This window comes from Mobula birostris, chromosome 4 (genome assembly GCF_030028105.1).
Source record: "Mobula birostris isolate sMobBir1 chromosome 4, sMobBir1.hap1, whole genome shotgun sequence".
NCBI classification, from domain to species: Eukaryota; Metazoa; Chordata; class Chondrichthyes; order Myliobatiformes; family Myliobatidae; genus Mobula; species Mobula birostris.
The window spans coordinates 34643525-34668113 of record NC_092373.1 but is presented as its reverse complement, the minus strand read 5'-3'; the positions used below and the strand labels follow the sequence as shown (position 1 = coordinate 34668113).

The window sequence follows — 24589 nt, the reverse complement described above, 5'->3', positions numbered from 1 at the left end:
TGAGTTAGCTTAATTCTGTTCCTCCTGTCTTACCGTCTTTTATCATAAACACAAAATAATCTGCAGGTGCTGGGATCAAAGCAACACTCACAACACGCTGGAGGAACTCAGCAGGTCGGGCAGCATCAGTGGAAACGGTGCATTATCATTGACATGCATTATAAAATGTCTTCTCCATGGATTGTCACCTTGTCGTGGTGGAGAAGCTTGTGTGGTCCTGTGATCCCGAGAGCAATGCCGTCTGGAGCTATGCTCCTGGTAGGGTCACCCATGGTGGTAAGGTCGAGGGTGAGGTCCCTGACAAAGGTCACTGACAAGATCCCTCATCGTTTCCACTGATGCTGCCCGACCTGCTGAGTTCCTCCAGCATGTTGTGAGTGTTACTGTCTTATATCAGACTTCCTTAACATCTGTTTTATTTTCAAATATTTGACTTGCTTTCCAGATGGTATTATAAAGTTGACATTGTAAACAGGTGTAGTGACACAGAAAGAAAGAGAAAATGAACAAATAACCAAGGAAGGATTATCAGAAGAAAATATGAGGAATGAGATTACAGGAACAAGAGCACAAGGCATCAAGAAGTTGTGCTGAAATGGTAAAGATACTGCGTTTTCTGATCTCTACTAAACCGTGTTTCCTTTGGAGCTGTAGGGGTCTCAAAGGAAGCACTGTTTTTCAGTTTAGTTTTGTTAGGCATGATATTAATGAAGCCTCAATTTATTCTGAATACTTTGCAAGATCAAATTGCTAAATGTAGAACAAAATGCTGCAGACAGTAAAAATACAAATGGGATGTGTATTATTCACTGTATTTTCCAGGTTTGTCTCTAAAACACTTGCACCTGCCTGCATTCTTTCAGCATGAGCTACCGAGTATCTGAAGCAATTTGTTTTTGTTATAGTAATCTTTTGATTAGAATGATGCCAAACTTATTTAGGCTGGGATAAGTTGCATTTGGAATATTTTTGAAATAATAGATTATAATAAATTGAGCAACAAAAAAAAATCATTATCTTACAACCATTTATTTTTAAATTTTTTTAAATTTCAGGACATTATCTCCTTTTCGATCATTGATAAAACAGGCATTGAAATTCAAAAGCTGAAACAAATTTGTGACTGTATTGCTTCAGCTCTGTTTTAAGCAAAGTGTTAAGCACGAGAAATTCTGCATATGCTGGAAATCTGCTGAATTCGTCCAGCATTTTGTGTGCATTGTTGAAGCAAAGTCTTGTTTTCAGCTGCAGATGGTTCTGTTCTGTCCCCGATTCAGTTACAGGTAATATTAGCAGATATCACATCGAAAAGGCAATAACAGTAGTTGCGATAATCTGTGCACTGTAGGCAGTTGAAATTTCAGAAGCACATAGAAGATTAGGGGTCACTGCTGTCTCATAGACCATGAGATTTGTGTCATGTCTGAGACCTTGATCTGCATTTGCACATTTCCCAGGTGAGCCAAAGCTTGTGCTCCTGAAATACTGAAAATGGTACACTTTTTCTGAGGAGCAATGGGACACTATTCAACTGATTTTTGTCTCCACTCCATAACCAAGGTTGTCCCAAACTCAGCAGTGAACCGCAGTGCACAGATGGCATTTGCAATTGTGTAAGCTCAGAGGCAGAGCTTCAAGCCATTATCAACTTATCCATTGCAGCACACAAGACACTGCCTTCCAATCAATGTCTACGAAGCAAACGATTAATGCCAGACTGGCCTCTGACCGGTTGCACAATGTGGTTAGTTCTTAAATGTCGTCAAAATGTCCGAGTAATTCTCTCAGTTCCAGAGCAGTTGAAAGGTATGCATTTTAAGTTAATTAAGTGTAAGTAATGATACATTGGATCTTGTTTCAGTCCAATGTGCCTACAGTACAGTGAGAATCCATTGGCTTCCCACTCTCTAATGTAAATAAGATTTAGTTTGTTGGCTGGACCATTCCTACTGAAAGTAATTTTACTAAAATATTTTCAGATTGCTAAATGCAGAAAGAAAAAGCAGAAAGGAAAAAAAAACATGGTTTTCTTATGCTGAGGGGTGCAGTGTCTTTGGAGGATCTTTTGCTGGTAGTTATATAATTATTCCTTTTATTGTTACTTAAACAATATACTACCATTTAATTTTGATTATATTTTGGTAAATTACCTATTGGACAAAGTCAAATTTCTACCCTAAGCTTACTTGCAGAGATTATTTTACTAGCATCATTAATTTGCAAGCTGCCGATACCCAATCGACACCTTCACAGAGATCTGTTTCATCAAGTCTCGTTCTCCGTGGCATCAACTATTCTGTCGCAGATACCCAAATAACAGGCTTCACAGAGATCCGTTTCATGAGGTCTCGTCTTCCGTGGCACCAGATATCTCTTTCTAACTACTACATCAGGATCATTGTAGCAATTTTTGCGGATTTTTGCTATAAGCCTCTCAAACACTTCATGTATTTGGGTGGAATCAACCTGTGGTTTTAGCCATTGGTGGTTCGTGCATTCTCGGCATTGCTGTCCGAAGGGACGAAGCAAAACTAATCCACGTCCCCGTCTCCGTCGGTAATGAAACAGAATACTGACACGAGCTGAAGGCCATGAATTTGAACAGCGACAATAAAATCTGTTGAAGATAAAAGGAGGCTAGTTAATATTGTTAAATTATGAAATTTTACATTTGGAATTCATCTGGTGTATTTAATACAGTTTCATATTACAATCAAACATCTATGCACGATTCATCAAGAAAAAATCTGATGCTGAAAATTTAATATAAAACCAGAAAATGGTAGCAGCACCCAGTAGATCAGCTAGCATCGAGAGAAAAACAGAGCTAGCATTTCAGGTTGATAAAGCATTCATTAGTGATGAGCATTTCCAGTATTTTCCGTTTCTGTATGAATTAAGCACGCTGTCTTCAGATATATTCATCATGTAGTAATGGGTTAACTCTTTAACATGAAAAAGTTAAGCAGTTACACAAGGTAACGATATTTATAGTTAAACAATACATGATAAGTCCTGTTTTATGATTCTGGGACCTGCTTATGATGAATTTAGAAGACCCTGCTTAATGTAAATGCCATAACTCGGGTTGAATTTACAGGGATTGGAGTGCATATTAAGCTGCTTCCTCTGCTCAACAACGTTAATTTGCAGGCAGGATAGAATGATCACCACTCAGGTCCTCAAATGTGCAAGCATGTCAAAACACAACGATACATGTCAAAGAAGTAAAAGTCTACCATTACCCAAAAATCCTTGTACAGGAAGCTGAAGGGGGGCAGCAATAAGAAGTGTCATCTATGTAACTATTAAAAAATATTTGTAACTGTTTCAACTATAATCTGAGCTGGCACCAGTCTTGAGGTGAAAATACTCTCGCTCAGAGCAAGATTTACTAACTGCCCTTAACAAGATAAGTTTCCACAAAAGTTTTAAGTATCTCAAGGACACTGCATTTAGCATCACAGTTAGAAATCTCACTTGACCTCAGTGCAAATGACTCCTTGTTTTGAGTGTTAGGTCTTGTATACAGCCACAATGAATTTTGTGACAATTTTGATAATTTTGTCAAGTAGTGAATTATCAAGCTTGAGAGTTAATCCAAAACATTGATGCTGTCCTCACCCACATCTCATTTTCCTAGACATCTATGTTTAACCCATATTCCAATCTCCTTAAAAGGAATAGAGTTCCCCTTGTCCTCACCTACCACCCCATGGACCTCTGCATCCAACATATCATCCTCCGCAATTCCCACCATCTTCAATACGATCCAAGCACCAACGTACCTTTACTCGCCCCCTGCCCCCTACATTCTTTGCTTTTCACAGGGATTGCTCCCTCCGTGATTCCCTTGTCTTCGTCCCTTCCCACTAATCTCTGTCCTAGCACATGTCCGTGGAAGTGACAGAAATGCTACACCAGCCCACTTACCTCTTCCCGCACCTCCATTCAAGATCCCAAACAGTCCTACCAGATGAGGCAGCACTTCACCTGCGAATCTATTGAGGGGTGCCTATTGTATCCTGTAGTCCCGATGCAGCCTCCTTTACATTAGTGAGACCTGACGTAAACTGGGGGACCGTTTTGTTGAGCACCTCTGCTCCACTTGCCAAATGTGGAATTTCCCAGTGGCTAACCATTTCAATTCCTATCCCATCCTGTTCCAACGTGTCAATCCATCGCCTTTTCTGCCACCAAGGGGGCACTTTTGGGGTTGTTCCATCTGGGTGGCCTCCAACCTAATGGTATGAACACTGATTTCTCCTTTCGGTAATTTTTTTTTTCTTTTCCGCTCCCTTTCCACGCCCCACTCCGGACGCCTTGCCTCTTCTCCTCAACTGCCTTTCACTTCCCCATGGTGCCCGTCCTTCTTCCCTTTCTCCCTTGGTCCACTCTCCTATTAGATTCCTTCTTTGCCGACCCTTTACCTTCCCCACCCACCTGGCTTCACCTATCATCTTTTAGCTTGTCCTCCTTCCTCTCCCTCAACCTTTTCATTCCGGCATCTTCCTCCTTCCTTTCCAGTCCTGATGAAGGGTCTTGGCCTGCAGAATCTCGTGTTTATGAGAGTTAAGTTGGATAGCATTATTACACAGACTTGGATTGGATTCCGTAGAAATTGGACTGTTAAGTGGTGATTTGATGAAAGATTTCAACATTTAAAGGGAAAAACTTTCTGCTAGCTGGAGAATCAGAGACTAAACATAACAAAACCAGATATTTTAGCCATTAAATTAGAAAATACTAATAAATATTAAAAGCAGCAGGAAGTTGGATCTCTCTTCCATAAATGACAATTTATGTAAGGTCAGTGGTTGAGATTGTCGATTTCTGTAATCAAAGCTACCGTGGAAAACAGGATGAAGGAAGATATATGGAATATATTGAAGAATTGAATTGGGTCACAGATCAGTCTTAATCTCCACGAATGGAAGTCTCAAGTAACTGTTGCATTTCCCTGTGCCTTTGTTCAAATGTTACACAATCCACACTAAAAGTATTAAGGACCCATGCAAAGAAATATTGCATGTTATATCAATATTTCATAATTTTGAAGGGCATTTCACATCTAATATTTTAATAGGATGATTGTGAGGGAACTATTTGTATGCATTCAAAGATGTATCATAACTTTGTAATGCTGAACATTAGCATTCAGGAAGAATGTGTCTCATTGCCATTTGCTTTACTCTGAAAAACGGATTGAGCACGGCAACTTCCTGGAATATATTTTTCCACAAAATAACCCATTTCAGTTGTACATTTGGATTCCAAATATGTATTGCCTCACCTGCCAAATGCTGATGTTTTGTAAATCTTCCAACCATCTTTTCTTTGCGAATCATCTAGTTCATTTTCAATGTGGTAATTGAAATTCAAACTCCATGGTTCTGATAATTCTTCTCCCGTAATGTAGTTAAACTCTTCTACCCAAGCATTTGTTCCAGGAACCCTTGCCATTTTGTACTGGATGCAATATTTAAAAAGGAAAAAAAATGTGAACACCAGAAACATAAGCTAAGTGCAGGCTTTTTTCAATGGAAATTTTGTAATAATACAGTGCTTTTGCCTTTGTCACATAACCTTATAAGTTGTGATTAAGCTAGCGAGGTTGCACAATAATCACACAAGGAGGCTGAGGGGTGACCTTATTGAGGGTATTAAAATTATAGAGGCACAGGTGGGAAAGGTAGTCATAGACAGTTTCACCGGGTAAATGTGCCTAGAACTAGAACACGAGGAATTCTGCAGATGCTGGAAATTCAAGCAACACACATTAAAGTTGCTGGTGAATGCAGCAGGCCAGGCAGCATCTCTAGGAAGAGGTACAGTCGACGTTTCGGGCCAAGACCCTTCGTCAGTCCTGACGAAGGGTCTTGGCCCGAAATGTTGACTGTACCTCTTCCTAGAGATGCTGCCTGGCTGCTGCGTTCACCAGCAACTTTGATGTGTGTTGCTAGAACTAGAACAGATGGGTTTAGGGTGAGAGAAAAGATTTAAAGTGGATCTGAGGAGAGGTTTTTCACAAAGAGGGCAATGGACAAAAGAACAAGTGTCAGAGGAGGGGTGAGAGAGGCAAGTACAATGACAATTCTGTAAATACATTTGTACAGGAAAATTTCAGAGGCATACGGGCCAGATACAAGCTAGTGAGACTAGTGTAAATAGTCATCTTGGGCATGGGCCTTTCTCTTTGCTGCATGAATTCCAAGCATCTACATCGATGTGAGTGCTGGCTCAATTCCCTGCGTGGAACAAAGGACCAGTAAAGTTACCCTAAGGGCATGAAAAAATTCATTAAAAATTGAGAATAGTAACAGTACAAATATCTTTGGGATCTCTCTAAGCCAGCTGGAGACCACATCACCAGTGAATTTCAGTACTGAATATCCCTTAAGTGTGCAGATTCAACAGGTAGACTCCTTGTTGGCTGCTTCCATCTTCACTTCCAAGGGCATGTAGTAGGCAGCAACCTGGTGTAGGTAGCCACAGAATCTGTCTCAGTGTTGTTAGAACTGAGGAAGAAGATATCACAAATCTACCCCTTCTTCCCAACCTGACCTCAAGGGCTCTGTGGTTACTGTTATCCCTCCTTCTCCCAACCTACTTTCTTTGGACTTCATAACAAGGTTACAGTAACACAAGTAGTATTTTCCCTTTGTGTGTTCATAGGTCTTTGTTGTTCTTAAGAGTTGGATATACTCAAACAATTGCCCCCTACAGTCATGCGGTAAGTACACATCATCGTGTGGTGTAAACTGCCTCTGAAAGTGTGATAGGTTCATCTGTGCTGGGAGTGAAGAAAACTTTATTGATTCCCTTGGACAATTAACTTCTCACCTCATGTCTCTTATCTTACAGGGAGCAGAAGAATGTTTTGGTAGGTTCCATAGAAGCAGCAAGCAAAAAAATTAGTTCCAAATCCCAATGAACAAACTAAAATTAAAATACTAATTCAAATTAATTACATAGCACAGTTAATTTAATCTCTATGATAAAGTTCAAAGTACAGTTTATTATCAAAGTTTGTGTAAATTATACAAGTTTGAGATTCGTCTCCTTACAGGCAGCCACAAAACAAGAAACCCAAAAGAAACAATTTGAAAAAACAAACACTAATAAGTAAAGAGAGAAAAAAAACGCTAAGTGAGAAAGAAGCACAAATCATCTGATCAAATAACAGCCAGCAACCCCTTTCAGACTGAAAGTGAGATCATAGACACAAAGCTTGGAGCAGCCGGAGCAGGCCTTCAGCCTTAGCCTCAGTTCATTACACAGCAGAGCAAAACATCGTGGAGCTCGTAGACACGAAGTTGGAGCAGGCCCACAGCCCCAGTGCCACAGAGAGCGGAGTAAACCTTGTGCAGCAGTGAGCAGAACCAACTCAACTCTCACCTCCACTACTGACACCATGCCTTTTCAATCCATCTCGCCCAGCGTCTACATTGTCCAAACATAATTCAGCACAATAGCTTTTCATTTTTATGTCTCACGATCTTGTATTGTATCTGTATGATGGAACCAAAACTTAGAAGATCTAAGACGTCTTGTTTAATGTTTTATCTGATTTTTTTTCCAAGTTTCGACTGCTCCAGTTGGTGAATAGAATACTCAATTTATACCTAGGAACCTCAGCTCCAAGTCAAACCAGGTCACTGAGATTAAAAATTAAATTCACTACCTGTCTGTAAACTTCCTAGTTGAAATGTTATTGGCACATCTCATCTAATATGTTTAATTTGTATTTTTTATGTGAAAGCTGCTTATAAGATGCTATGTGCCAGTGATGCTTCTCCAAGTAATTTTACCATTGCACACTTGTGCATAGGTCAATAAACTCAACTGTTACTTTGACACTTGACTAACTCATCATAAAAATTAGACTTTTAAAGTAAAAATGTAATTGACTCAAATGATTTAAATATAGTTTTTTTAAATATTCATTTGATCTACTGTTGGGCCAAAAATAACCAGATTTAACAATTTGCGGTTCCAGATTTGGTTCAGTTCAGAGTGTGTTCTTTGGTTTTTACAGTTGTTCAATAATTTACAAAATTTTATTTTTAGAAGCAATTTAGCTGATGCAATTTTATTGGGTCTCAGTCTCAGAACAGTTTGAAAGCCATAGTAATAGCAATTACAAACTTGTTCAGGCTTTACCATAGTTAATTCCTTGTTTAAGATTTTTCTCCATGTGATCACAAACATCTTTTATTCTTTGACCATTTCTCTCCATGCTGTTACTCTGGCATTTATCTGCACTATCTCTGCACCGAACAGAATCTCTCAATAGAAATTACTCCATACTCTTCATGAACATTTTGAAAGCCACAAGTAACATTATTGAGAAAAATCAAGATTCAATATATTGATAGAACCATAGAACCATAGAACCATAGAACATTACAGCACAGAAACAGGCCTTTTGGCACTTCTTGGCTGTGCTGAACCATTTTTCTGCCTAGTCCCACTGACCTGCACCTGGACCATATCTTTCCATTCACCTCTCATCCATGTACCCGTCCAATTTTTTCTTTAATTTTGAAAGTGAGCCCACTTTTACCACTTCATCTGGCAGCTCATTCCACACTCCCACCATTCTCTGTGTGAATAAGCCCCCCCCCATGTCCCCTTTAAACTTTTCCCCCTTCACCCTTAACCCACGTTCTCTGGTTATTTTCTCCCCTAGTGTCATGGGAAAAAGCCTGCTTGCATTCACTCTATCTATACCCATCATAATTTTATATACCTCTATCAAATCTCCCCTCATTCTTCTATGCTCCAGGGAATAAAGTCCTAACCTATTCAACCTTTCTCTGTAACTCAGTTTCTCAAGTCCCGGCAATGTCTTTGTAAACCTTCTCTGCACTCTTTCAACCTTATTAATGTCCTTCCTGTAATTTGGTGACCAAAATTGAACACAATATTCTAAATTCGGCCTCACCAATGCCTTATACAATCTCATCATAACATTGCAACTCTTTACTCAATACTGATTTATAAAGGCCAATAAACCAAAAGCTCTCTTTAATACCCAATCTACCTGTAATGCCACTTTTGGGGAATTTTGTGTCTGTATTCCCAGATCCCTCTGTTCTACTGCACTCCTCAGTGCCTTACCATTTACCTTGTATGTTCTACCTTGGTTTGTCCTTCCAACATACAATACCTCACACTTGTCTGTATTAAACTCCATCTGCCACTTTTCAGTTCATTTTTCCAGCTAGTCCAAATCCCTCTGCAAGCTTTGAAAACCTTCCTCACTGTCCACTACACCTCCAATCTTTGTATCATCAGCGTATTTGCTGATCTAACTTACCACATTATCATCCAGATCACTGATATAGATGACAAATAACAATGGACCCAGCACTGATCCCTGTGGCACACCACTAGTCACAGGCCTCCACTCGGAGAAGCAATTCTCTACTACCACTCTCTGGCTTCTTCCATTGAGCCAATGTCTAATCCAATTTACTACCTCTCCATGTATACCTAGCGACTGAATCTTCCTAACTAACCTTTCATGCGGGGCCTTGTCAAAGGTCTTACTGAAGTCCATGCAGGCGACATCCACTGCCTTCCCTTCATCCACTTCCCCGGTAACCTCCGAGAAAAACTCTAATAGATTTGTCAAACATGACCTACCACGCACAAAGCCATGTTGACTCTCCCTGATAAGTCCCTGTCTATCCAAATATATGTAGATCCTATCTCTTAGTACTTCCAATAATTTACCTACTACCGACGTCAAACTTACCGGCCTATAATTTCCCGCATTACTTTTACAGCCTTTTTTAAACAATGGAACAACGTGAGCTATCCTCCAATCCTCCGGCACCTCACCCTTAGATACTGACATTTTAACTGTATCTGCCAGGGCCCCTGCAATTTCAACACTAGTCAAGTTGAAGGTCCGAGGTCCGAGGGAATACCCTGTCAGATCCTGGGGATTTATCTACTCTGATTTGCCTCAAGATAGCAAGCACCTCCTCCTTTTCAATCCGTATAGGTTCCATGACCTCACTTGTTTGCCTTATTTCCATTGACTCCATGCCATCATTAGGCATCCGTTAGTCTCATAGGACCATAGATTTGCGCCTTGGAAAGTTTCCAGGGCGCAGGCCTAGGCAAGGTTGTATGGAAGATCAGCAGTTGCCCATGCTGCAGGTCTCCCCTCTCCACGCCACTGATGTTGTCCAAGGGAAGGGCATTAGGACCCATACAGCTTGGCAACAGTGTCGTTGCAGAGCAATGTGTGGTTAAGTGCCTTGCTCAAGGACACAACACGCTGCCTCAGCCAAGGCTCGAACTAGCGACCTTCAAATCACGAGACGAATGCCTTAACCAGTTGGCCATGCACCAACAGTTTCCTTAGTAAATACAAATGCAAAAAGCCCATTTAAGATCTTCCCCATTTCTTTCGGTTCCATACATAGCCGACCACTCTGATCTTCAAGAGGACCAATTTTATCCCTTATTATCCTTTTGCTCTTAATATACCTGTAGAAGCTCTTTGGATTATCCTTCACCTTGACTGCCAAAGCAATCTCATGTCTTCTTTTAGCCCTCCTAATTTCTTTCTTAAGTTTTTTTTGCATTTCTTATACTCTTCAAGCACCTTATTTGCTCCGTTTCCTATATATGTCATACATCTCTCTCTTCTTCTTTATCAGAGTTCCAATATCTCTTGAGAACCAAGGTTCCTTATTCTTATTCACTTTGCCTTTAATCCTGACAGGAACCATACAAACTCTGAACTCTCAAAATTTCTCCCTTGAAGGCCTCCCACTTACCACTCACATCCTTGCCAGAGAACAACCTGTCCCAATCCACGCTTTTTAGATCCTTTCTCATTTCTTCAAATTTGGACTTTTTCCAGTTTAGAACCTCAACCCGAGGACCAGATCTATCTTTATCCATGATCAAGTTGAAACTAATGGTGTTATGATCACTGGAACCAAAGTGTTCCCTTACACACACTTCCGTCACCTGTACTAACTCATTTCCTAATAGGAGATCTAATATTGCATCCTCTCTAGAATGTACCTCTAGATATTGATTTAGAAAACTTTCCTGAAAACATTTTACAAACTCTAACCCGTTTAGATCTTTCACAGTATGGGAGTCCCAATTTGGAAAATTAAAATCCCCTACTATCACAACTTTATGTTTCCTGCAGTTGTCTGCTATCTCTTCACAGATTTGCTTCTCCAATTCTCGCTGACTATTGGTTGGTCTATAATACAACCCCATTAATGTAGTCATACCTTTCCTGTTTCTCAGCTTCACCCACATGGCCTCGGTAGACAAGCCCTCTAATCTGTCCTGCCTGAGCACTGCTGTAATATTTTCCCTGACTAGCAATGCCACCCCTCCACCCTTCATTCCTCTGCCTCTATCAAGTCTGAAACATCGGAACCCTGGAACATTAAGCTGCCAGTCCTGCCCCTCCTGTAGCCAAGTTTCACTAATGGCTATAATGTCGTAATTCCTTGCATCAATCCACGCTCTCAGCTCGTCAGCCTTCCCCACAATACTCCTTGCATTGAAATAGACACACCTCAGAAAATTATCACCACCACTCACCACCCTTCTATTTGTGACTCTGCATGAACTTTGAGCATCATTTATTTTCACCCCTGCTCCACTATCTGCTCTGGCACTCTGGTTCCCATCCCCCTGCAAATCTAGTTTAAACCCTCCCCAATAGCACTAACAAACCTCCCTGCAAGGATATTGGTCCCCTTGTAGTTCAGGTGTAACCCGTCTCTCTTGTACAGGTCCCACCTGCCCCAGAAGAGGTCCCAATGATCCTGAAATCTGAAACCCTGCCCCCTACACTAGTTCCTCAGCCATGTGTTCATCTGCCAGAGCATCCTGGCACGTGGCACAGGTAGCAATCCTGAGATTACCACCCTCGAGGTCCTGCTTTTTAACTTCCTACCAAGCTCTCTATACTCACTCTCCAGGACCTCCTCACTCTTTCTTCCTACATCATTGGTACCGATGTGTACCATGACATCTGGCTGATCACCCTCCCACTTCAGAATGCTGTGCACGCGATCAGAGATATCCCTGACCCTGGCACCCAGGAGGCAACAAACCATCCAGGAGTCTCTGTCATGACCACAGAACCTCCTGTCTGTACCTCTAACTATCAAATCCCCTATCACTACCGCTCTCCTCTTATTCCACCCTCCCTTCTGCACTGCAGAACCAGGCTCAGTGCCAGAGATCCGGCTGCTGCAGCTTGTCCCAGATAAACCTCCCCCCCCCCACCAAACAGTATCCAAATCGGTATACTTGTTGTTGAGGGGAATGGCCACAGGGGAACCCTGCTCTACCTGCCCTTTCCCCTTCCCTCGCCTGACGGTAACCCAATTACCTGTGCACTGCTCCTTTGGCGTAACTACCTCCCTGAAGCTACTGTCTATAAACTCCTCATTCTCCCGAGTGATCCAGAGGTCATCCAGCTCCTGCTCCAGTCCCTAATGTATGGGTTTACAAGAAAAGTAAAATAGCATTTTCTAGGTATGCCTTTGAGGGTGTTTCTTCAGTTAAATGAACTACATCCATTTTAAAATAGCTGACCATACTGAGATCAAGTGGTTAAGTAGTTAAAACGGCAAATGCCACCAATGGCCAGATAAGAAATGAACTGTGTACTATATTGTGTTTAAGGTCACACCCGCAGCTTTCAATGGATTGTTTCATTTAAATTATTTAAATATGTTCACTGTACATTTTCTCATAACTGCTACTATGGAAGTGTGAAATGAAACTACTGCAGCCATGAAAGTAACACACACAAAACGCTGGAGGAACTCAGCAGGCCAGGCAGCAACTATGAAAAAAAATACAGTTGATATTTTGGTCCGAGACTCTTCGGCAGGACTGGACAAAAAGAAGATGAGGAGTAGATTTAAAAGGTGGGGGAGGGGAGAGAGAAACACAAGGTGAAAGGTGAAACCGGGAGGGGGAAGAACGAAGTAAAGAGATGGGAAGTTGATGGGTGAAAGAGATACAGGGCTACAGAAGGAGGAGTCCGATTGGAGAGAACAGAAGGCCACAGAAGAAAGAAAAGGGCGGAGGAGCACAAGAGGGAGACACAAGAGGGGAAGGAGAGGGACCATTAATGAAAGTTAGAGAAGTCGATGTTCATGCCATCAGGTCGGAGGCTACCCAGATAGAATATAAGGTGCTGGTCCTCCAACCTAAGTGTGGCCTCATCATGACAGTACAGGAGGCCATGGATTGACATATCGGAATGTGAATGGAAAGTGGAATTAAAATGGGTGGCCACTGGGAGATTCTGCTTCTTCTAGTAGATGGAGCCTCGGTACTCAGCGAAACTGTCTCCCATCCTACATCGGGTCTCACCGATATACAGGAGGCTGTACTGGACACAGTTTATGACCCCAACAGACTTACAGGTGAAGTGTTGCCTAACCTGGAAGAACTCTTTGGGGCCTGGAATGGTAGTGAGGGAGGAGGTGTAAGGACAGGTGTAGCATTTGTTCCGCTTGCAAGGAAAAGTGCCAGGAGGGAGATCAATGGGGAGGGACGAATGGACCAAGGAGTCACATAGGGAGCGATCCCTGCAGAAAGTAGAAAGTGGTGGGGAGGGAAAGATGTACTTGGTGGTGGGATCCTATTGTAGATAGCGGAAGCTCACCAATATACAGGAGGCCACACCAGGATCTCCCAGTGGCCACCTATTTTAATTCCACTTTCCATTCGCATTCTGATATGTCAATCCATGTCCTCCTGTATTGTCACAAAGAGGCCACACTCAGGTTGGAGGAACAACCCTTATATTCTGTTTGGGTCATCTCCAACCTGATAGCATGAACAATGAATTCTCAGGCTTCCGGTAATGGTCCCTCTCCTCCACCATTCCCATACCCTTCTCCCTCTCTCACCTTATCTCCTTGTCTGCTCATTGCTTCCCTTTGGTGCTCCTCCCCCTTTTCTTTCTTCCATGAACTTCTGTACTCTACAATCGGACTCCCCCTTCACCAGCCCTGTACGCCTTTCACCAATCAACTTCCCAGCTCTATACTTCATCATGAAACACAGATGCTGCCTGGCCTGCTGAGTTCCTCCAGCATTTTGTGTGCGTGGCTTGGATTTCCAGCATCTGCAGATTTTCTCTTGAATGCAGCCATGAGTGCTGTCTGGTTCTCAAAGGGTTGTTTCACCTTTATTTAAAGGTAGTACTTGTGGGTAAAGGTTTGGAATAGGAATAAGGTTCAGACACTCAAGCACGTCCCATGACTTAACTGTACCTTAACTTCATTAACTTGAGTATCCTTCAATATATTTATTCACACCTGTCAGTTTCAGCTTTGAACATTTTAGCTGACGCAACCACGTATGTTGAGTTCTTGCGCTTTAACAAGAGTGCAAGATGTGTGTTATTTTGTGGTAGTACTACTTCATGGCAGTTCATAAAATAGTCTCCTTTGCTGGCATGGGCAATGTCCACTGGAATTTGAAAGAGTTGGTTTCTTGTGTCTGTGCCATCTTGTAAGTTGGTAGATGTGATGGCATCTAAAGCCCACTCACTGCTTATAACATGGATTTCACTCTAATTCTGTGCACTAGGTGGCTGTTGCACGTAATGCAAATGGGTTATTTGGAGAGACCTGAAGAAAGAGTCCCTAAATAGCTAAAGAAACATATTTAAAATAATGCCAGGCTGATTAATGCAGAATACACCAATCACGATAGGGCAACTGCCTGCAGAGATCACGGCAGCCACATCAGTGTCTCCAAGTGTACTGTGAAGCTGGATCTGACCTTTGGCAGATGTGGAACAGCAGTAGGAAAGACTTGAGTTGAGAGAAACAGCTGGGAGAAAATAATTGTGAATCATCTGTCCCCAGTGCAGCCATAAAGCATATTGATCTAATTCCCATGGCATCATGGCACCATGCTTCTGCAAGGAAAGGGTTCATCAAGTTGGTCGGGATCACAGCATTAATGAGTAAAAGGAGATGCAACAATGTTGTATCAAAAACATTGAGCCATTGAAGCTGAAATTGAGATGTACAATTGAGACCCTTTAATTCACATTTCCTTGCAGTTTGTTGAAGACTTTGCTCCTTGACTTACTGGGAATTATAAATGAAGGATATATAGTACATTGTATATTATTGTCGCAAACAACAGGAATACTGCAAATGCTGGAAATTCAAGCAACACACATCAAAGTTGCTGGTGAACGCAGCAGGCCAGGCAGCATCTCTAGGAAGAGGTACAGTCGACGTTTCAGGCCGAGACCCTTCGTCAGGACTAACCTTTAAGTAAGTAAGGGTCTCGGCCTGAAACGTCGACTGTACCTCTTCCTAGAGATGCTGCCTGGCCTGCTGCATTCACCAGCAACTTTGATGTGTGTTGCTTGTATATTATTGTTCCCGATTCTGATAATAAGACAGAGATGAGCGTTGTGTGCATTGATAATATCATCCCATGCATGAACAATGTCAGGAAAAAAATGTCAGCACACTAAATTGAATTACACCTGGACATCTTAAATCTAGTTTTCTACTTGGAAGGAGTTCCATTGGTTAAGTTGAAATAGGTATGAATTAGCTTTTGTATGTGATTTGCAAGGAATGCAAATTAATTCAATTTCTTGGCATTCAATTTTTATGAAACAAAATGACAAAAGTATTGCCTATTAAAGAAACATAAATAAAGTGATCATATTTGGAAAATTATATAAGAAAAAAAGATATCCTACCTTTCTGTTTGCCAATGTTTCTTCTGTCGGAGCAAGTTGAATAAATCTGTAGGCAAATTTATTTTGCTAAATAATGTATTCAACCATCTTGGACTGGAAAAGAGTTGTTCACTTTTTGAAACTGGTTCGGAACACCAGAATTAACGTGTGCAATAATAAGTTTCACTTTGCTTGTGTCAGTTCCAAGAAATCACATGACCATAAACTCTGAGCCAATTCGATTACACTTCCCAGTGCAACCTTAAGAGGGCAAACTTTGGCCTTACAAACTATTCATCTCTGGAGGAAGTTTATTATTGGAATTGACTGCTTGTTTTACACTCTGCCTGGTTTTAATTTTCCTTGATTTCAGTGGAATGTGAAATTGGATGTTGTGTAGATGGATCAGTTCAAATGTAACACTAATACCACAACTTCTATATGTGTATTCTGTAGCCTTTGGCTATAAAACCCCTCACACAACTGCAGGTTAATAACAAAAGATGTCATGTAGTCGGATATTAGCCTACACTGGGGCAATACAGAATTGGCAGTGCACACAGGGTGCTGGAGGGACTGAGTGGGTCAGACGGCATCAGGGGAAGAAAATGGATAATCAATGTTTCGGGTTCTTACACAAGAGATGTATCTCTTATATATATTATACATCAGCAGTCTGTGCTGACTGATCCTGGGAGTACTGTCACATTCTTCCATCCTGTCATTACAGCATCCATTCACTTAAGGAGCAATTCTTTGCGTCTGGATCAGCACTACTTGTGTTCGGTACTCCCCTTAGTTGCACAGATTGTATCTGCTGAACTAAAATTCCACTGGACAGAAGAATTTGCAATTCGTACACAACATTGAAACTGACGTAGCTTGGTATCACAAGGGAAACTTGGTAATTCTTCTTTGGACTCTTTGGCAGAGAGGGTAAGTAGCATTAAATTCTTTGCCAATAACATATAGAGGATTAGTACTGAGAGACCACCACATAAGTGTCATTAAAAAGAAGTACAAGAGCATCTCGACTTTCGTAGAATCGGCATGTCATTTAAAACTTAGATCTACAGATGCACAGTGAAAAGTTCCAGGCCATGCCCTCTTCTCACTACGGCCATCAGACAGAAGCTACAGAAGTCACAGAAGTCTTGGGCCCCACACCAACAGAAACACTTTCAAATTCATGTTCTCAGTATTCTTTTTTATTTGCACAGTTTGTCTTTTGCACATTGGTTACCTATCAGTATTTGTTAATGTATAGTTCTTCGTAATATACCCTTTCCAATAACGCCTACAAGAAAATGAATCTCAAAGGAGTATATGGTAACAGATGTGCTTTGATAATAAATTTACTTTGAGCTTTAAATTTTTTAAGCACCTCAAAAACTACTCACCTGCCGTATTAGACACCTCCAGTTCCTTTGGTGGGAGAGTCCCCAATTCCCACATTAGCCTGAGAAGTCACGTAAGAAGCAAGCAAGACTTGGAAGAAGAAAATGAGGAAGTGTGTGTGTGTGTATGTGAGAGAGAGAGAGAGAGAGAGAGAGAGAGAGAGAGACAGTGGCAAAAGCATCATTGTAAAGAATAGGTTGATGCTTTGCTGTCAGGCCTGTGTGAAAAGAATAGATTACAAAGAATTAAGATGAAGGGGACTGATGGAAATGCTCTGAGAGCCGACATAGACTCAATGGGCTGGATAGCAAACATCTATTTCATCTATTCCATTCTGTGGCTACAAAGATAAGGTGTATACATTCATAATATGCTTGATAATGGAGTCCCTGAAATACTGGGAGATCTTTCACCAAAAAGAAACAGGGTGGTGCCATATTAATGTTCAAGATAATTTGTCCCCTATTTCAAAAGTAGCTTTAGCCTATTATTGCTGCGTATCAGTTTCATTTTCATTTTCGTTTCAGCTCTCCTAATAAATGACCCAATATTTACTTGTCAAAATCAAAGTTTCATTATTGTCGTATGTACACGTATATGCAAACATGAAAAACTTACTTACAGCAGCATCACAGCACATAACATCAAATAAACAGCGTTCTCAAGAGTAACATGAAGTATTCCTTTTTAACAAGTAAACACAATTAGAATAAACAAAGGACATTTTAGTCCCAATGTTATTGCTGCTTGAGGAAATAATTGGATATATTCAAATACTCTAACCTCTAGTTTCATATTTTTGGATAGTGTCAAACAACACACAGAAAAACAGGTGGGTGAGCTGAGTTATTATAGTGTTTATAGCTGTGTCTCCAAACTTACTGCTTTTGTACTGTGAAGAAATGCATAAATAACAGATGAGACTGAAAACTGAAAAAAAACTTCCTTGTTTTCTTGATTGCTCCAATGAAGTTTGTTGCAAGCATTGACGAAATGAGTGTGACCTGAGTTGCATTGTTTGTTAACAAGTGTTTAATCTGAGGTACTTGGCTTCTTGGAATCTTGCCCAGGATGATGACTTATCCCCTATGGCAACACCTCCAGAATGGAAATCATAACTAAGATCACCATTTGCAAGGTGGAGAACACATTCAGAACTTTTATTTGGAGTGTAAAGGTGGCATTGAATGAGTAAAATATCAAAGATTTGTTTACACATTTTAAAGGAAGTACTGTAGCATCCGTTCAGTAGTTGGCAAGATGCGTATCATTATGGGCTTGAAATCATGTACAAATGTATATAATATGTGCCTGTCTGAACTGCCTCCTTAAAAGCCGTCAGATACAGGGGAGTCTTTGTTATTTTAATAATCTCGAAAGATACTTCAGTAGTTCAGAATAGACTTGTTTTATGGCTACTCAGCTTGTGACATGGTACAGCAAGGAGCACTGCTGCCTCAGCTTCAATTCCTTTTATAGGTATATACCTGAAGAAAGGTGATATATGTGAATTGTTGTACAGGTTTCTCCCGCCATCTGAAGGTAGAGCGTTCCTATGAAACGGTTCGTAAGCCAGAATGTCGTAAAGCGAAGAAGCAATTACCATTTATTTATATGGGAAAATTTTGTGAGCGTTCGCAGACCCAAAAAATAACCTACCAAATCATGCCAAATAACACATAAAACCTAAAATAACAGTAACATATAGTAAAAGCAGGAATGATATGATAAATACACTGCCTATATAAAGTAGAAATACTTTCCCACAATCATTGCCTTCACTGTTGTCCGTAGCGAAAATCTCAAGCAAGCGCCGTCAGCAAAAACACTCTCTCTGGTAACCTTTAAGCTATGAAGCTGCCAAATCATACCAAATAAAACGTAAAAATACACAGCCTATATAAAGTAGAAATAATGTACGTACAGTGTAGTATCACTTACGGGAATCGGGAAGACAGCTTGCCGAGCACACTGATGATGGTGTGTTAGACTGAGTCGTTGGAGTTTAGGTGGTGCAGTGGTCCCCATCCTCCGGGCAGTGAACCGATACCGATCTCTGAAGAACACAGCCTTGCAGCGGTAGCTGGGAGGCACACAGCACATCTTTAAGAAAAAAGCTGAAATAGACATGCTAATTAATTAGGTGCTGCCCAACACGTAATTGTCGGCCCAGATCAGAGGCGATGCAATCCTCAGAGAACTCTGTCAGGCTTGTTAGACACGATCTGCTCTTCACAAAACCATTCTGACTGTCCCTGATCAGACCATGATTCTCTAAATGCCCATAGATCCTATCTCTAAGAATCTTTTCCAACAGCTTTCCCACCATAGACATAAGGCTCACTGGTCTATAATTACCCAGACTATCCCTACTACCTTTTATGAGCAAGGGGACAACATTCGCCTCCCTCTAATACTCCGGTACCATTCCCATGGACAACGAGGACATAAAGATCCTAGCCAGAGGCTCTGCAGTCTCTTCCCTTGCCTTGTGGAGTAGCCTGGGGAATATTCCATCAGACCCCGGGGAATTATCTGCCCAGGCACATCTTCCCACTTTATCTCTAATCGGTCCTATCTTCACTCCTGTCATCCTTTTGTTCTTCACATAATTGAAGAATGCCTTGGGGTTTTCCTTTACCCTACTTGACAAGGTCTTCTCATGCCCCCTTCTTGCTCTCCTCAGCCCCTTCTCAGTCATTTCTTGCTACCGTATATTCCTCAATAGACCCACCTGATCCTTGCTTCCTAAACCTCATGAATGCTGCCTTCTTCCACCTGACTAGATCTTTCTCCTCACTTGTCACCCATGGTACCTTCATCCTACCATTCTTTATCTTCCTCACTGGGACAAATGTATCCCTAACATCCTGCAAGAGATCCCTAAACATCGACCACATGTCCATAGTACATTTCCCTGCAAAAATATCATCCCAATTCACACCTGCAAGTTCTAGTCTTATAGCCTCATAATTTGCCTGTCTTCCTCTTCCTCTTCTTCTTGTTTTACGGCGGTTGGTACCCAGCTTGATGGTGCATTACCGCCGCCTCCTGCTCCGCAGTGTGCAATAGACTTACATTCCAAATTCCTTCACCCAATTATACACACATATATACCCTAACCTACATTTTATCCTCTCACCTTTGGCCATCCTAGTACCCTATTCCTGCTTATTCATCATATCCTATAAAAAACCCCTGTACCCCTTAAGAAAGCTAAAAATACCCTGACCTGTGCTTTCTCACCCATGCCCAGCAGCCCTTTTAATATGAATTCCTGCACCCCCAATTCCCTTAGATTGATTATCATCATCTCTTTCTGTATCCCATACTTCCTGCAACTCAGAAATACATGTTCTTCTGACTCCTCTTCCTGACATTCCTCACACAATCCTGTCTGGTGTTTCCCTATCATTTTCAATGTTTTGTTTAACATACAGTGCCCCAGCCTTAACCTAGTCCACACAGTTTCCTCTCTTCTGTATCCACTACCTACCCTAGTACCTGCAACACTATTTTGTATTTGATATAAATGCCTCCCTTTCCCCTCCCTGCCCCATCTTTCTTGCCACATTTGGTTGATTTTTTTCCCAGATTACACACTTAACCTCTGCTTTACTAATGCTAGTGTGCATTTCTATATTTTCTTTCTTTAACGCCTTCTTTGCCAACTCATCCACCCTCTCATTCCCCTTCACCCCTACATGTGCTGGAACCCGTAGAAATTTCACCTGACCTCCCTGATTTGCAATTCTTGTGACTGACTGAAGGACTTCATAAAGTACGTCTTGCCGACTGTTTGTGTAAAAAGACCTTAAACTTGCTAGAACTGAGGATGAATCTGAGCATATCAACACTTTGACTTGTCTAGCTTTCTCCATCCATCGCAACGCAACCAACACTGCCAGTATCTCGACTGTATACATCCCTAATTTATTAGATGTTCTTCTGGTGATTCCAATTTCTTTTGCTGGTATAGCCACCCCAAACCCTGTCACGCCTGATTCAGGTTCCTTAGCACCATCTGTATAAATCTGAGTATAATCACTATATTTTTCCATCACATGACAGTTAAATGCACTTACCAAATCAGTTTTATATTTTCCTTTCCTTTTTACCTCTAACAAATGCCGGTCTATATTAGGCCATACAAGCTTCCATGGAGCTACAATCGGATAAACTACTGAATGACATATCCTTAGATCAAACACTCCACATTCTTTAGCAATATCATTCCCTACCCCACTAAGGTTATCCCTCTGAAACCTCCCATTTTCCCAGCACTTCTGCAACACTCCTTTCGCAGGGTGAGAATCATTGTGTCCCTGCAAATTAGCCCAGTGGTTTGCCATCAGTTGCATCCTTCTTGGTTTCAAAGGCACTACTCTCATTTCTACCTGTAGGGCTGATACTGGTGATGTTTTAAAAGTCCCACTACACACTCTCAAAGACTGAGCCTGAATCACATCCAGTTTCCTTATAAGAGACCTAGTTGCTGATCCATATACTATATTTCCATAGTCCAACACAGAAATACTAAACCCACATGTTTTCTCTTCAACACTGAACAACTTGCTCCCCATTCCCTACCAGTCAAACATCTCATCACATTTATTACTTTTTTACATTTCTCCTCAACTTTCCTGATATGTTCTGCCCATATTAATCGTGAATCAAATATAACTCCCAGAAATTTAAATGATCCAACCCTTTCTAATTCAACCCCATACATCCTTAACCTCTTCCCTACCTCAATTCTTTTCCTGATGAAAAATATAGTTTGAGTTTTTTCTACTGAAAATCTACATCCCCAATCATAACCCCACTCCATTACTTCATCAATTGCTCCTTGTAGTTTCCTTACTATATGCTCCATGTTCCTGCCTCTTTTCCACAAGGCCCCATCATCACAAACAGCGACCTACCTATATCCACTGGTACCTTTGTGAAGATATCATTGATCATAATCATGAAAAGTAATGGGCTAATCACACTACCTTGAGGTGTGCCATTTCCCACTATGTACTGTTTTGAAAATTCTGATCCAATCCGAACTTCAATTTTTCTACCAAACAAAAAATCTTTAATCCAATTAAAAATTCTCCCACCAACCCCCATCTTGTGCAGTTTAATTAACAATCCTTCCTTCCACATCATATCATAGGCTTTTTCAATGTCCAAAAACACTGCAACTACTGACTCTTTATTTGCCTGGGCCTTTCTTATTTCAGTCTCTAACTGTATCACTGAGTCCATGGAATTCCTTCCCTTCCTAAAACCACTCTGGTAACTTGCCAGCATTCCTCTCTTCTCAAGCTCATACAACAGCCTTTCTGTTATCATCCTTTCCATTATCTTACATATATTTGATGTTAATGCTATTGGTCTGTCGCTAGTGGGTTTTGACGGATCCTTGCCAGGTTTCCTTATTGGAATTACTACTGCTTCTTTCCATGCACTTGGTAATCTTCCCTCCTCCCACTCTCTGTTATAAAAATGCAGCAACTTCAAGGACACTCCTTCCCCTAGATTTTTTAGCATCACAGAGCATATCAGATCTTTCCCTGGGGAGAAATTTCTGATTGACATTTCTGGAAATATAGATGAATTAAATAGTCAGGTGACTTCAGCAATTATTACGCCAGCAGAAGGATCTATACCCAGGAGTAAAATCAGGATGAATAGAAAACTGATACCATGGTGGACAGAGGAATGTTGTCAAGCTGACATTCAGGCTAGTTAAAAGAACCCATAATATGCGACATTTGATTCAATATAAGAGGGCAACGGGAATGGTGAAAAGAACTATACATCAAGCTAAAAGGGCAAGTTGGAGGAGTTTTTGCAACAAAATAGGAAGAACAACAACTGTGGGAGAGGTATGGGGAATGATTAAGAGGATTGGGGGGCATGATATTAGGACTGACATGGGAAGAAGTGAGGGAGAACCTCACTAATCAGTCAAGCCAGGAAGTGCCATCTGCTGGTTAATACTAATTATGATGATTCTTTTGCAATGGAATGCAAGGAGCTTACTGGCCAATAGCCAGGAATTCAAGCACTTTATTAAAGAAATGGTTGTAAAACCCGATGTAGTATGTATTCAGGAAACTTGGTTGAAACCAACTTTGGATTTTGTGGGGTATGGGTATACAATGATAAGGAAAGATAAAATTCCAGGGGGAGGAGGGGGTTGTGCAATGTTAATCGAACAAGGTATACCATGTAGGATATTGGAAAAAGGAGATGATCAGGAATACATAGTGATAGAAGTGTGGGAGAGAGGGGAGGGGGTGGTTATAATGAACTCCTACAATCCATGTAAAAGGTTGGATTTGGACAGGATACAAGGACAAAACAGACATAAAGTAGTGTGGTGTGCAGATTTCAATGCTCATAGCACAATATAGGGAGATTCAAAGGAAAGGTAATTGAAGATTTGATGGAAGAAAGGGATTTGGTGTGTATGAATGATAGTAGAGGAACAAGGATAAACTTAACAACAGGAACTGAGTCAGTATTAGATATTACGTTAGTGTCTAATACTTTGGCTGGTGTTAGTAACTGGGGAGTTTGAACTGCTTCAGCAGTAGGCAGTGATCACTACCTAGTTTTATGTTCAGTGGGTGAAATAATTGAAGTAAGACCAGGTGGTGGAATCCCAAAGTGGATGTTTGGAAAAGCAGATTGGGATAAGTTCCAGAAGTTGAGTGAAAAGGCATTGACAAAGGTTGACATTTCTGGAAATATAATTTTCCCTTCCCCAATTAAAGATTTTCCTGTCCTCTCTGATTCTATCCTTTTCCATGATAATGTTAAAGGCCAGAGAGCGGTTGTTACTGTCCCCCAGATGCTCACTCACTGAGAGATCTGTGACCTGACCCGGTTCCTTACCTAATACTAGATCTAGTCTGGCATTCCCCTTAGTTGGCCTGTCAACATACTGTGACAGGAGTCCTTCCTAGACACACTTAACAAACTCTACCCTGTCTAAACCATTGGAACTAATCAGGTGCCATTCAATATTAGGGAAGTTAAAGTCACCCATGCAATAACCCTGTTATTTTTGCACCTTTCCAAAATCTGCCTCCCAATCTGCTCCTCGGTATCTCTACTGCTACCAAGGGACCTATAGAATACTCCCAATAGAGTAACTGCTCCCTTCCTGTTCCTGACTTCCACCCATACTGACTCAAAAGAGGATCCTGCTACATTACCCACCCTTTCTGTAGCTGTAACAGTATCCCTGACCAGTAATGCCACCCCTCCTCCCCTTTTTCCCCCTCTCTATCCCTTTTAAAGCACTGAAATCCAGGAATATTGAGAATCCATTCTTGCTCTGGTGTCAGCCAAGTCTCTGTAATGGCCACTACATCATATTTCCGTGTATGTATCCAAGCTCTCAGTTCATCACCTTTGTGCTTCTTGCACAGGCACTTTAGCCCTTCCACCTGACTA

General features: G+C 41.2%; 1 protein-coding gene across 1 annotated transcript; it reads right to left on the bottom strand.

Annotated features, from left to right (window-relative positions):
• Positions 1 to 1013: 1013 nt before the first annotated feature.
• Positions 1014 to 15910, bottom strand: LOC140195887 (receptor-transporting protein 3-like). Its single transcript, XM_072254535.1, has 3 exons — positions 15755 to 15910; positions 5294 to 5469; positions 1014 to 2617 (listed from the first exon to the last, which is right to left on the bottom strand). Exons 2-3 carry the CDS (start codon positions 5461 to 5463, stop codon positions 2266 to 2268), a joined length of 522 nt encoding a protein of 173 aa, XP_072110636.1. The 5' UTR covers positions 5464 to 5469; positions 15755 to 15910; the 3' UTR covers positions 1014 to 2265.
• Positions 15911 to 24589: the final 8679 nt, after the last annotated feature.